Genomic DNA, 12,242 nt, shown 5'->3' with positions numbered 1-12,242 from the left:
CCCCCTGTGTTCTCAATACAGTAAGAGATTGGGTTCAACCCCCCCAAGGTTGCCAGGGCTGACTCCCCTAAAGGCAGCCTTATGTGTGGGGCAGCACTTTGGAGAAGTGCTCTTTATCTTGCAACCGGAAGTGGGCATAGCTATCTCCATCAGCTTTCACTCCCAAATACACTTTATTAAAGAGGGAGGGTGGGGCTCACACACACCTAACCCCTTTCTCTACTATTCCAGAGAAGGCAGAGGTGGATTCATCGGTTCTAGAAGGAGTGTTTAGTAGTGTTGCACGGTATAACGAAACTCTTCTTCCTTACTAGAACACGAAAAATGCTTCAGTACTTCTGTTAAATGTGTCTCACGTCATACACAGATTGAGAGGGTCGAGTGTCTAGTAATTTGTCTGAATCGAAGCTAGCCAGGCTACTTGCTTATGGAGCTGACACGGCGCAAACCACTTTTGAGGATAGAGAAAAATGCAGACAGCATGGCTCCTTCTTCTTTTCTAACTAAAACATCATACCTCAACACACGCAGCTTGTTGACGAAAGCTGTCTACAGAAGCAAACTGTGGGAATACTTTGATTACAGAGCAGATGATGAGGAACAGCCCACCAAAACAACTAAGCAAAATGTGTTACAAAGCAGCGCAGTGCATGGGAGGTTTAGTTCCAAAATGACATAAAAACTATTTTACATATGACATTTGCATTGAAACGTTGTCGCTCTTCTACTAAATTTGAATTGTTTTTGAGTGACATTGACATTAACATATATTCAGCATGACATGCATGTGAGTATTATATTATCATTACACAACCCAAAAATAATGTCTAATGCACTCATAACTTGATAGCAATATATTTAAACTACATCACGTTTGTCTGGGCTTGCTAGCAGTAACCACTAGCCGGCCAGCAGTCCTGGGCATAGCAGTTTACCCTGGGAAGTGAAATGCCCTCTGGGAATCATAGTATGCTGCGTAAAATCCATTGTATTTCTATGCCGTGTAGGCTATTTCAATATAGAAGCTTCAGAAATGAGCTTCAAAGTGTTTTTATGGAACTAAACTATTAATTTAATACATACAATTATACTGAACAAAAATATAAACCCAACATGCAACAATTTCAACGATTTTACTGAGTTCTAAGGAAATCAGTCAATTCAAATAAATTCATTAGGCCCTGATCTATGGATTTGACATGATTGGGCAGGGGCACAGCCATGACTGGGCCTGGGAGGGCATCACAGGACAATTGAAGGTGTTATTCTGTTATTTAATGCAGTATTTTATTTTTGAATATCGAATATCATTTTGGTATTGAGTAGTGTTTCAAATCAAATCTTATTGGTCACATAAACATGGTTAGATGTTAATGCGAGGGTAGCTAAATGCTTGTGCTTCTAGTTCCGACCATGCAGTAATATCTAAGTAATATAAAAATTTCACAACTACCTTATCCACACAAGTGTAAAGGAATGAATACGAATTTGTACATATAAATATATAGATGAGTGATGGCCGAACGGCATAGGCAAGATGCAGTAGATGGTATAGTGTACAGTATATACATATGAGATGAGTAATGTAGGGTATGTAAACATTATATCAGTCATTGTTTAAAGTGGCTAGTGATACATTTACAGTGGGGCAAAAAAGTATTTAGTCAGCCACCAATTGTGCATGTTCTCCCACTTAAAAAGATGAGAGAGGCCTGTAATTTTCATCATAGGTACACTTCAACTATGACAGACAAAATTAGGAAAAAGATCCAGAAAATCACATTGTAGGATTTTTAATGAATTTATTTGCAAATTATGCTGGAAAATAAGTATTTGGTCAATAACAGAAGTTTATCTCAATACTTTGTAATATACCCTTTGTTGGCAATGACAGAGGTCAAACGTTTTCTGTAAGTCTTCACAAGGTTTTCACACACTGTTGCTGGTATTTTGGCCCATTCCTCCATGCAGATCTCCTCTAGAGCAGTGATGTTTTGGGGCTGTTGCTGGGCAACACAGACTTTCAACTCACTCCAAAGATGTTCTATGGGGTTGAGATCTGGAGACTGGCTAGGCCACTCCAGGACCTTGAAATGCTTCTTACGAAGCCACTCCTTCGTTGCCCGGGCGGTGTGTTTGGGATCATTGTCATGCTGAAAGACCCAGCCACGTTTCATCTTTAATGCCCTTGCTGATGGTAGGCTTTGTTACTTTGGTCCCAGCTCTCTGCAGGTCATTCACTAGGTCCCCCCGTGTGGTTCTGGGATTTTTGCTCGCTGTTCTTGTGATCATTTTGACCCCACGGGGTGAGATCTTGCGTGGAGCACCAGATCGAGGGAGATTATCAGTGGTCTTGTATGTCTTCCATTTCCTAATAATTGCTCCCACAGTTGATTTCTTTAAACCAAGCTGCTTACCTATTGCAGATTCAGTCTTCCCAGCCTGGTGCAGGTCTACAATTTTGTTTCTGGTGTCCTTTGACAGCTTTTTGTCTTGGCCATAGTGGAGTTTGGAGTGTGACTGTTTGAGGTTGTGGACAGGGGTCTTTTATACTGATAACAAGTTCAAACAGGTGCCATTAATACAGGTAATGAGTGTAGGACAGAGGAGCCTCTTAAAGAAGTTGTTACAGGTCTGTGAGAGCCAGAAATCTTGCTTGTTTTATTTTCCACCATAATTTGCAAATAAATTCATAAAAAATCCTACAATGTGATTTTCTGGATTTTTTTTCTTCTCATTTTGTCTGTCATAGTTGAAGTGTACCTATGATGAAAATTACAGGCCTCTCATCTTTTTAAGTGGGAGAACTTGCACAATTAGTGGCTGACTAAATACTTTTTTGCCCCACTGTATTACATCAATATTTCCATTATTAAAGTGGCTAGAGTTCAGTCAATATGTTGGCAGCAGCCACTCAATGTTAGTGAAGGCTTTTTAACAGTCTGATGGCCTTGAGATAGGTGTTTTTCAGTCTCTCGGTACCAGCTTTGATGCACCTGTACTGACCTCGCCTTCAGGATGGTAGCGGGTGAACAGGCAGTGGCTCGGGTGGTTGTTGTCCTTGATGATATTTTTGGCCTTCCTGTGACATCGGGTGGTGTAGGTGTCCTGGAGGGCAGGTAGTTTGCCCCCGGTGATGCGTTGTGCGGACCGCACAACCCTCTGAAGAGCCTTACGGTTATGGGCGGAGCAGTTGCCGTACCAGGCAGCTCTCGATTGTGCATCTGTAGAAGTTTGTGAGTGCATTGGTGACAAGCCATATTTCTTCAGCCTCCTGAGGTTGTTGCGCCTTCCTCACCACGTTGTCTGTGTGACTGGACCATTTCAGTTTGTCCGTGATGTGTACGCTGAGGAACTTAAAACTTTCCACCTTCTCCACTACTGTCCCATCGATGTGGATAGGGGGCTGGTCCCTCTGTCATCTCCTTTGTTTTGCTGACATTGAGAGAGAGGTTGTTTTCCTGACAACACACTCCGAGAGCCCTCACCTCATCCCTGTAGGCTGTCTCGTCGTTGTTGGTAATCAAGCCAACTACTGTTGTTTCGTCTGAAAACTTGATGATTGAGTTGGAGGCGTGCATGGCCACGCAGTCATGGGTGAACAGGGAGTACAGGAGAGGGCTGAGAACACACCCTTGTGGGGCCCCAGTGTTGAGGATCAGCGCGGTGGAGATGTTGTTTCCTACCCTTTCGGTATGGAGAGTCATGATACTAAGCCTTGTATCGGTATCAAAGTCAAAAATCTGGTATAGTTACAATACTAGTGTTTAGTGTATAAAGGCCACACACACACACACACACACACACACACACTGTAGTTTGGCCCTATAGATAATGAAAGTGATCCCTAGACCCAGCCAAGCAGTCCAGCAGATGGACAGAGAGACTGAAGTCACTTTTTGGGAGGATGACAGAATAGTTCCCTCTGATCTCACAGGACCTTAATGAAACCACCGGAATGTTTTATTGATTTATTTGTATTTTTTATTTAACCGTTATTTAACTAGGCAAGTCATGAATGGAGGGAGGAAAGGAGCGAGGGACAGAAGGAAACAGAGTGAAAGGAGGGATGGATAAAGAGAGATACTAGAAAATACACTGTATTTGGACAGGGTAAAATATCAACTCCAGTCTTAAACAGATGTATTATCCACATTAGTTGAAGCAGCATACATACAAAACATGAAAACAATAATGTATATTGAATTGAATTGAAAATTGAGAGAAGGAGACAGAGAGACAGACAGAGAGAGCGAGGGGGAGAGAGAGTTTGTCCTGTCCTCCCCCTGTCCTGTCCTGTTGTGGTGGGTGTTGTTAAGTAGACGTGTGCTGTCTGCTGGGTAGTAAAGGTGTCAGGAGGCTGATAAACCTTGGCATTTATACATATATTGATCTCATCATAAAATCTTCATCACACAGCAGAGATGCACCGCTTTGTTGTGTATGTGTGTGTGTCACCTCTCTCTGCAGAGTGCCCATCTCTCCTGCTAAGTGCCGATACTGATGATGTCATGCATACTTCAGAAAAAATCACACACACACACACATATACAGACACAGACAAACACACACAAACACTCACACGGCCAGGTGTAGGTGTGTATGTGACCTCTGTCTCCTCTCCCAGGGCTGGGCAGTGGGAGTGGGAGTGGAGGGTGATGGGGGGAGGAGCTACAACGATGGCCAGTGGCACAGCATCATGGCAACCAGGAAACAGGCCGTGGGAACGATCATTGTGGATGATCAATACCAAGGTAACACTCACTGTGTTTAGGATAATCATATTCACTGTGTGTGTTAAGCCCAGGCTCTGTGTTCTATTGAGGTATTATCCAGGTTAATCTGAGTCACCGTCTGTGTGATAAGAATCATTAGAATACTCTTGCTCTGCTCTTCCTCTCCGCTCCTCCTCCTCTTCCTCTCTGCTCCTCCACTTCCTCTCCGCTCTCCGCTCCCCCTCTTCCTCTCTGCTCCTCCCCCTCTTCCTCTCTGCTCCTCCTCCTCTTCCTCTCCACTCCTCCTCCTCCTCTTCCGCTCCTCCTCTTCCTCTCTGCTCCTATTCCTTTTCGCTCCTCCTCCCCACTCCTCCTCTTCCTCTCCTCCTCCTCTCCGCTCCTCCTTTCCGCTCCTCCTCTTCCTCCCCGCTCCTCCTCTCTGCTCATCCTCCTCCTCTCTGCTCATCCTCCTCTTCCGCTCTTCTTCCTCCTCACTGTTTCCGCTCCTTCTCCTCTTCCTCTCTGTTCCTCCTCCTCTTCCTCTGCTCCTCCTCCTCATCTTAGCTCCTCCTCCCCCTCTTGCTCTCCGCTCCTCCTTTTCCTCTCCACTCCTCCTCCTCCTCCTCTTCCTCTCTGCTTCTCCTCCTCTCCGCTCCTCCTCCTCCTTTTCCGCTCCGCTCATCCTCTTCCGCTTCTCCTCCTCCGCTCCTCCTCATCCTCCTCTTCCTCTCTGCTTCTCCTCCTCTCCACTCCTCCTCTTCCTCTCCGCTCCTCTTACTCTCTGCTCACCCTCCTCTTCCTCTTCGCTCCTCTGCCCCCCTTTCCTCTCCACTCCTCCTTTTCCTCTCCACTCCTCTTCCTCTCCGCTCCTCCTTTTCCGCTCCTCCTCTTCCTCTCTGCTTCTCCTCCTCTTCCTCTCTGCTCATCCTCCTCTTCCTTTCCACTCCTCCTTTTCCTATCCACTCCTTCTCTCTGCACCTCCTTTTCCGCTCCTCCTCTTCCTCTCCGCTCCTCCTCCTCTTCCACCCCACTCCTCTTCCTCTCCGATCCTCCACTTCCTCTCCGCTCCTCCTCCTCTACCTTTCCTCTACTCACCACAGGAACCCAGTAAACTGAGTCTGTGTGTGTTGTTCTCTCTCTGTTTGTCTCATTCTCTCTGATTATGTGTTCTACAGTGGAGCTAAATTACCATTGTACATAACATGGTTATGTAGCCTCATATATCACGAGAGAATATGTATGCAGTTAATGATATGCCTCTGTCCATACCTCTTCTCTCTCCCTCCCTCCCTCCCTCCCTCCCTCAAGGTAATGCATCTGCTTCCAGCGGCAGTAGCATTATTGGGGAAAACACAGGGGTGTTCATCGGGGGGCTACCAGAGGACTTCACTCTACTCAGACAAGACTCAGGTAGGTACACTCACAATCTAAAATAGTTGGATTGTTGCTAGTGAAATATTGCATTAAGAAAACATTGAAGGAATTGGAATGATGTAAAAAGTATCCCTCTTTGTCTTTCTTTCTCTTTTTCCTCTCTCTCTCTCTCTCTCTTCTCTCTCTCTTCTCTCTCCCCTCTCTCACTCTTTTTCTCTCTCTCTCTCTTCTCGCTCTCTTCTCTTTCCCCTCTCTCACTCTTTTCTCTCTCTCTCTCTTTCTCTCTTCTTTCTCCCCTCTCTCACTCTTTTTCTCTCTCTCGCCTCTCTCTCTTTTTCTCTCTCTCTTTTTCTCTCTCTCTTTTTCTCTCTCTCTCTCTCTCTCTCTCACACACACAATCTCTCTCTTCTCGTTCCCCTCTCTCACTCTTTCTCTCTCTCTCTCTCTCTCTCTCTCTCTCTCTCTCTCTCTCTCTCTCTCTCTCTCTCTCTCTCTCTCTCTCACATAATCTCTCTCCCCTCTCTCACTCTTTTTCTCTCTCTCTCTCTCTCTCTCTCTCTCTCTCTCTCTATCTCTCTCACACAATCTCTCTTCTCTCTCCCCTCTCTTACTCTCTCTCTCTCTCTCTCTCTCTCTCTCTCTCTCTCTCTCACACACACAATCTCTCTCTTCTCTCTCCCCTCTCTCACTCTTTCTCTCTCTCTCTCTTTCTCTCTCTCTCTCTCTCTCTCTCTCTCACACACAATCTCTCTGTTCTCTCACCCCTCTCTCACTCTTTCTCTCTCTCTCTCTCTCTCTCTCTCTCTCTCTCTTTCTCTCTCTCACATAATCTCTCTCTTCTCTCTCCCCTCTCTCACTCTTTTTCTCTCTCTCCTCTCTCTCTTTTTCTCTTCTCTCTTTCTATTCTCTCTTTCTCTCTCTCTCTCTAGGTGATGCTCAGCTGGTACAACAGGGGTTCTCTGGTTGCCTTAGAGACGTGCAGGTGAAGATGATTGACAGCCCCTCTGAGGTGTGGCAGCCTCTTGATTGGTCCAGAGCCACAGAGAGGGTTGTGGCCTATGAGAGCTGGGAAGGATGCCCCGCCCACACAGAGGAGGGGGCCCACTTCTTGGGACAAGGTAGCAACAAAGACAGTTTAGAACTAAAAGGCCTCACTTTCTAGTGACTTCCTGGTTTGAAGAAGAAAATGAAAATAAAGTCATTTTTGTGAAATCTTGATAACCTCTAATATCCTTGTAACTGACCAGTGAGGTTTGTTAAAAATACAGTATAACAGTATAAAGACAGTAAGAATCAAGAGACTTGTTACCGTTATGTTGTATTGTGGATAATAATTGTGTGTGTGTCCTGTGTTAGGGTTCCTAGAGCTGAGTCCAGAGGTGTTCAGTGGAGGAGAAGACTTTGACATCACCTTTGAGTTCAGGACGGACCAACTCAACGCTCTGCTGCTGTTTTCCTACAACACACACACCTCCGATTATATACTGGTGAGCACGCACGCACACACACACACACACACACACACACACACACACACACACACACACACACACACACACACACACACACACACACACACTCACACACACACACACTAACCTTTCTTCTCTGTCCCAGGCTGAGTTGGAAGGAGGAATGCTGTCATTGGTTCTATCCTGGCGTGGTCACATGACTGAGCTGAGCATGTGGGCGGGGCTTAGCTACTGCGATGGGGGCTGGAACCAACTCTCATTGGTCAAACAGGGAGACGTCATCTCAGCCTCCATGAATGATTGGTCAGAACAGCTGAGGGGGGTGGCAGGGGGGGAGTTGGGGGTGGACTCACCCCTCTACCTGGGAGGAGTGCCTCCTGAACTAAACCATGAAGCTCTGGTTAGCCACAGTCACAGACATGGTGAGAACTCACACACACACACCTATCTCACCTCTACCTCCCCGTCTCACCCCCTCCATCTCTCCTCTCCTGGGTAGGTCTGGGAGGGTGTGTGAGGGGTGTAACAGTTCGGAGTGGTCCCGTTACCGGTTCCATTGGTGTACCGGATGTTTCTGCCGTTAGTCTGTCTGCCTCCACCCGCCGCTCTGTTATGATCAATCTGGACGGCTGCCCGGCAACCGACAGCATCTTCTATTGCCGTGGCAATGACTCTGTACTGGTGTACATGGGCCGAGAGACACAGGCTAGAGACTTGGGAGTACAACCCTTTACAGGTAACACACACTGACAGGACCCTACTCACTCACAGGACCCAACACACTCACAGGACCCAACACACTCACAGGACCCTACACACTCAAAGGACCCTACACACTCACAGGACCCTACACACACACTGTACCCTACACACACAGGCCTACCTACCTCTGTCTGTCTGTCTGTCTGTCTGTCTGTCTGTCTGTCTGTCTGTCTGTTTGCCTGCCTGCCTGCCTGCCTGCCTGCCTGCCTGCCTGCCTGCCTGCCTGCCTACGTCTATCTGCCTGCCTACCTATGTCTGTCTGTCTGCCTGCCTGCCTGCCTGTCTGTCTGTCTGTCTGCCTGCCTACCTACGTCTGTCTGCCTACCTACCTACCCCTGTCTGTCTGTCCACCTACCTTCCTACCTGCCCCCATCTGTCTGTCTGTCTGTCTGTCTGTCTGTCTGTCTGTCTGCCTGCCTGCCTGCCTGCCTGCCTGCCTGCCTGCCTGCCTACGTCTATCTGCCTGCCTACCTATGTCTGTCTGTCTGTCTGCCTGCCTGCCTGTCTGTCTGTCTGCCTGCCTACCTACGTCTGTCTGCCTACCTACCTACCCCTGTCTGTCTGTCCACCTACCTTCCTACCTGCCCCCATCTGTCTGTCTGTCTGTCTGTCAGTCAGCCTGCCTGCCTGCCTGCCTGCCTGCCTGCCTGCCTGCCTGCCTGCCTGCCTGCCTGCCTGCCTGCCTGCCTGCCTGCCTGCCTGCCTACCTACCTACCTACCTACCTCTGTCTGTCTGTCTGCCTGCCTACCTGCCCCTGTTCTACCTACCTACCTACCTACCTAACCATGTCTGTCTGTCTACGTGCCTGCCTGCCAGCCTGCCTGCCTGCCTGCCTGTCTGTCTGTCTGTGTCTAGAACAGAATATACACACACATTGTGTGTGTCTACCTGCCTAGTGTTTTACAGCATCACTAGCCGTCCTTAGTCGCACAGATAGATCACGTGTTTGTGTGTGTAACCTTGAATATGTGATGATTTTATGTGTGTGTGCACATGTGTGTGTGTGCGTGTGTGTGTAGAGTACCTGTACAGGGTGGTGGCGTCGGGAGAGGGAGGATGGACAACAGGACCCTGGGAACGTGGGCGCAGCAGGGAAACAGGTAACACCTGGAACATTATATGCATGTCTGGTAGGATGTTTGACACTCAGAGATCAGAGAAAGAGAGAGGAGGGAGAGACAGAGTGATAGACAGAGAGAAGAGAGAGAGAGGAGGGAGAGACAGAGTGATAGACAGAGAGAAGAGAGAGAGAAGAGAGCGATAGAGGAGGGAGTGATAGACAGAGAGAAGAGAGAGAGAGAGGAGGGGGAGACAGAGTGATAGACAGAGAAAAGAGAGAGAGGAGGGAAAGACAGAGTGATAGACAGAGAGAATAGAGAGAGAGGAGGGAGAGACAGAGATATAGACAGAGAGAAGAGAGAGAGAAGAGAGAGATAGAGGAGGGAGAGAGAGTGATAGACAGAGAGAAGAGAGAGATAGATAGAGGAGGGAGAGACAGGGTGATATACAGAGAGAAGAGAGAGATAGGAGGGAGAGAGAGTGATAGACAGAGAGGAGGGAGAGACAGAGTGATAGACAGAGAGAAGAGAGAGAGAGGAGGGAGAGAGAGTGATAGACAGAGAGAAGAGAGAAAGAGAGGAGGGAGAGAGAGAGAGACATCCTAAGAAAATGAACAACAATGTCAAATGGTTTGATGAAGAATGCAAAAACCTAAGAAAGAAATTGAGAAACTTATCCAACCAAAAAACATAGAGACCCAGAAAACTTGAGCCTTTGCCTTCACTATGGTGAATCACTAAGGCCATACAGAAGTACGTTACGGAAACAGAAGGAACAGCACGTCAGAAATCAGCTCAGTCAACAGCAACCTTGGGAAAATCCTCTGCATTAAATCAAATCAAATCAAATTTTATTGGTCACATACAGTACACATATTTAGCAGATGTTATTGCAGGTGTAGCGAAATGCTAGGGTTCCTAGCTCCAACAGTGCAGTAGTATCTAACAATTCACAACAATACACACATCTAAAAGTAAAATAATGGAATTAAGAAATATATAAATATTAGATCGAGCAATGTCGGAGTGGCATTGACTAAAATACAGTAGAATAGAATACAGTATATAGATATGAGATGAGTAAAGCAGGATGTAAACATTATTTAAACAATATTAAAGTGACTAGTGTTCCATTATTAAAGTGACTAGTGTTCCATTATTAAAGTGGCCAGTGATTCCAAGTCTATGTATATGGGGCAGCAGCCTCTAAGGTGCAGGGTTGCGTAACCGGGTGGAAGCCAGCTAGTGATGGCTATTTAACAGCCTGATAGCCTTGAAATTTGATTTGTTTTTCAGTCTCTCAGCCCCACCTTTGATGCACCTGTACTAACCTCGCCTTCTGGATAATAGCGGGGTGAACAGGCCATGGCTTGGGTGGTTGATGTCCTTGATTATCTTTTTGGCCTTCCTGTGACATCGAGGGCTGTAGGTGTCCTGGAGGACAGGTAGTTTGCCCCCGGTGATGCATTGGGCAGACCACACCCCCCTCTGGAGAGCCCTGCGGTTGCGGGCGGTGCAGTTGCCGTACCAGGCGGTGATACAGCCCAACAGTATGCTCTCAATTGTGCATTTGTAAATGTTTGTGAGGGTTTTAGGGGCCAAGCTAAATTTCTTCAGCCTCCTGAGGTTGAAGAGGCGCTAGTGCGCCTTCTTCACCCCACTGTCTGTGTGGGTGGACCATTTCAGATCGTCAGTGATGTGTACACAGAGGAACTTGAAGCTTTCCATCTTCTCCACTGCTGTCCCTCGATGTGGATAGGGTTGTGCTCCCTCTGCTGTTTCCTGAAGTCCACGATCAGCTCCTTTGTTTTGTTGACATTGAGTTAGAGGTTATTTTCCTGGCATCATGTTGTCATTGTTGCTAGTCAAGCCTACTAGTGTTGTGTCGTCTGTAAACTTGAGGATTGAGTTGGAGGCGTGCGTGGCCACGCAATAAAAGAGAGTACAGGAGGGGACAGAGCACGCACCCTTGTGGGTCCCCTGTGTTGAGGATCACATACATGAATTGGCGAGGGCACTAGAACAGTCTGCAGCACCCGGCCTCACCCAACTAGAATTTGAATTCAAATGTCTACTGTTTGCTGAGGATCTAGTGCTTCTGTCCCCAAACATGGAGGGCCTACAGCAACATCTAGATCTTCTTCACAGATTCTATCAGACCTGGGCCCTGGCAGTTGATCTGGGTAAGACATAATGTTGCTCCTAAAAAGGACCAGTTGCCAGGACCACAAATACAAATTCCATCTGGACAACGATGCCATAGAGCACACAAAAAACTATACATACCTTGGCCTAAACATCAGCGCCACAGGTTACTTCCATAAAGCTTTGAACGATCTGAGAGACAAGGCAAAAAGGGCCTTCTATGCCATAAAAAGGAACATAAAATTCGACATACAAATTAGGATCTGGATAAAATATACCTGAATCAGTTTTAGAACCCATTGCCCTTTATGGTTGTGAGGTCTGGGGTCCATTCACCAACCAAAAATTCACAAAATGGGACAAACAGCAAGTTGAGACTCTGCATGCGGAATTCTGCAAAAATATCCTTTGTGTACAATGTAAAACACCAATAATTAAATTCTACAGCCACCTGAAAGGAAGCGATTCCCAAACCTTCCATATCAATCACCTACAGAGAAATTAACCTGGAGAAGAGTCCCCTAAGCAAGCTGGTCCTGTGGCTCTGTTCACAAACAGACCTCACAGTGCCCCAGGACAGCAACACAATTAGACCCAACCAAATCATGAGAAATCAAAAAGTAAATTAATTTACACATTGGAAAGAATTTCCAAAAAACAGAGCAAACTGGAATGCTATTTGGCCCTAAACAGAGTACACAGTGGCAGAATACCT

General features: G+C 46.7%; 1 protein-coding gene across 1 annotated transcript in view; it reads left to right on the top strand.

Moving 5' to 3' along the window:
* Nucleotides 1–12,242, top strand: part of LOC139374512 (Usher syndrome 2A (autosomal recessive, mild)) — a 267,344-nt gene that overhangs the window by 36,452 nt on the left and 218,650 nt on the right. The window contains exons 12-18 of the mRNA XM_071115513.1: nucleotides 4,628–4,754; nucleotides 6,024–6,125; nucleotides 7,019–7,207; nucleotides 7,446–7,576; nucleotides 7,707–7,983; nucleotides 8,061–8,297; nucleotides 9,344–9,424. Of these exons, the coding sequence (XP_070971614.1) occupies nucleotides 4,628–4,754; nucleotides 6,024–6,125; nucleotides 7,019–7,207; nucleotides 7,446–7,576; nucleotides 7,707–7,983; nucleotides 8,061–8,297; nucleotides 9,344–9,424 (1,144 nt within the window). The remainder of the gene's footprint in view (nucleotides 1–4,627; nucleotides 4,755–6,023; nucleotides 6,126–7,018; nucleotides 7,208–7,445; nucleotides 7,577–7,706; nucleotides 7,984–8,060; nucleotides 8,298–9,343; nucleotides 9,425–12,242) is intronic.

This window comes from Oncorhynchus clarkii, chromosome 19 (genome assembly GCF_045791955.1).
Source record: "Oncorhynchus clarkii lewisi isolate Uvic-CL-2024 chromosome 19, UVic_Ocla_1.0, whole genome shotgun sequence".
In the NCBI taxonomy this organism is placed as follows: Eukaryota; Metazoa; Chordata; class Actinopteri; order Salmoniformes; family Salmonidae; genus Oncorhynchus; species Oncorhynchus clarkii.
This window is presented reverse-complemented; position numbering and strand designations above follow the sequence as displayed.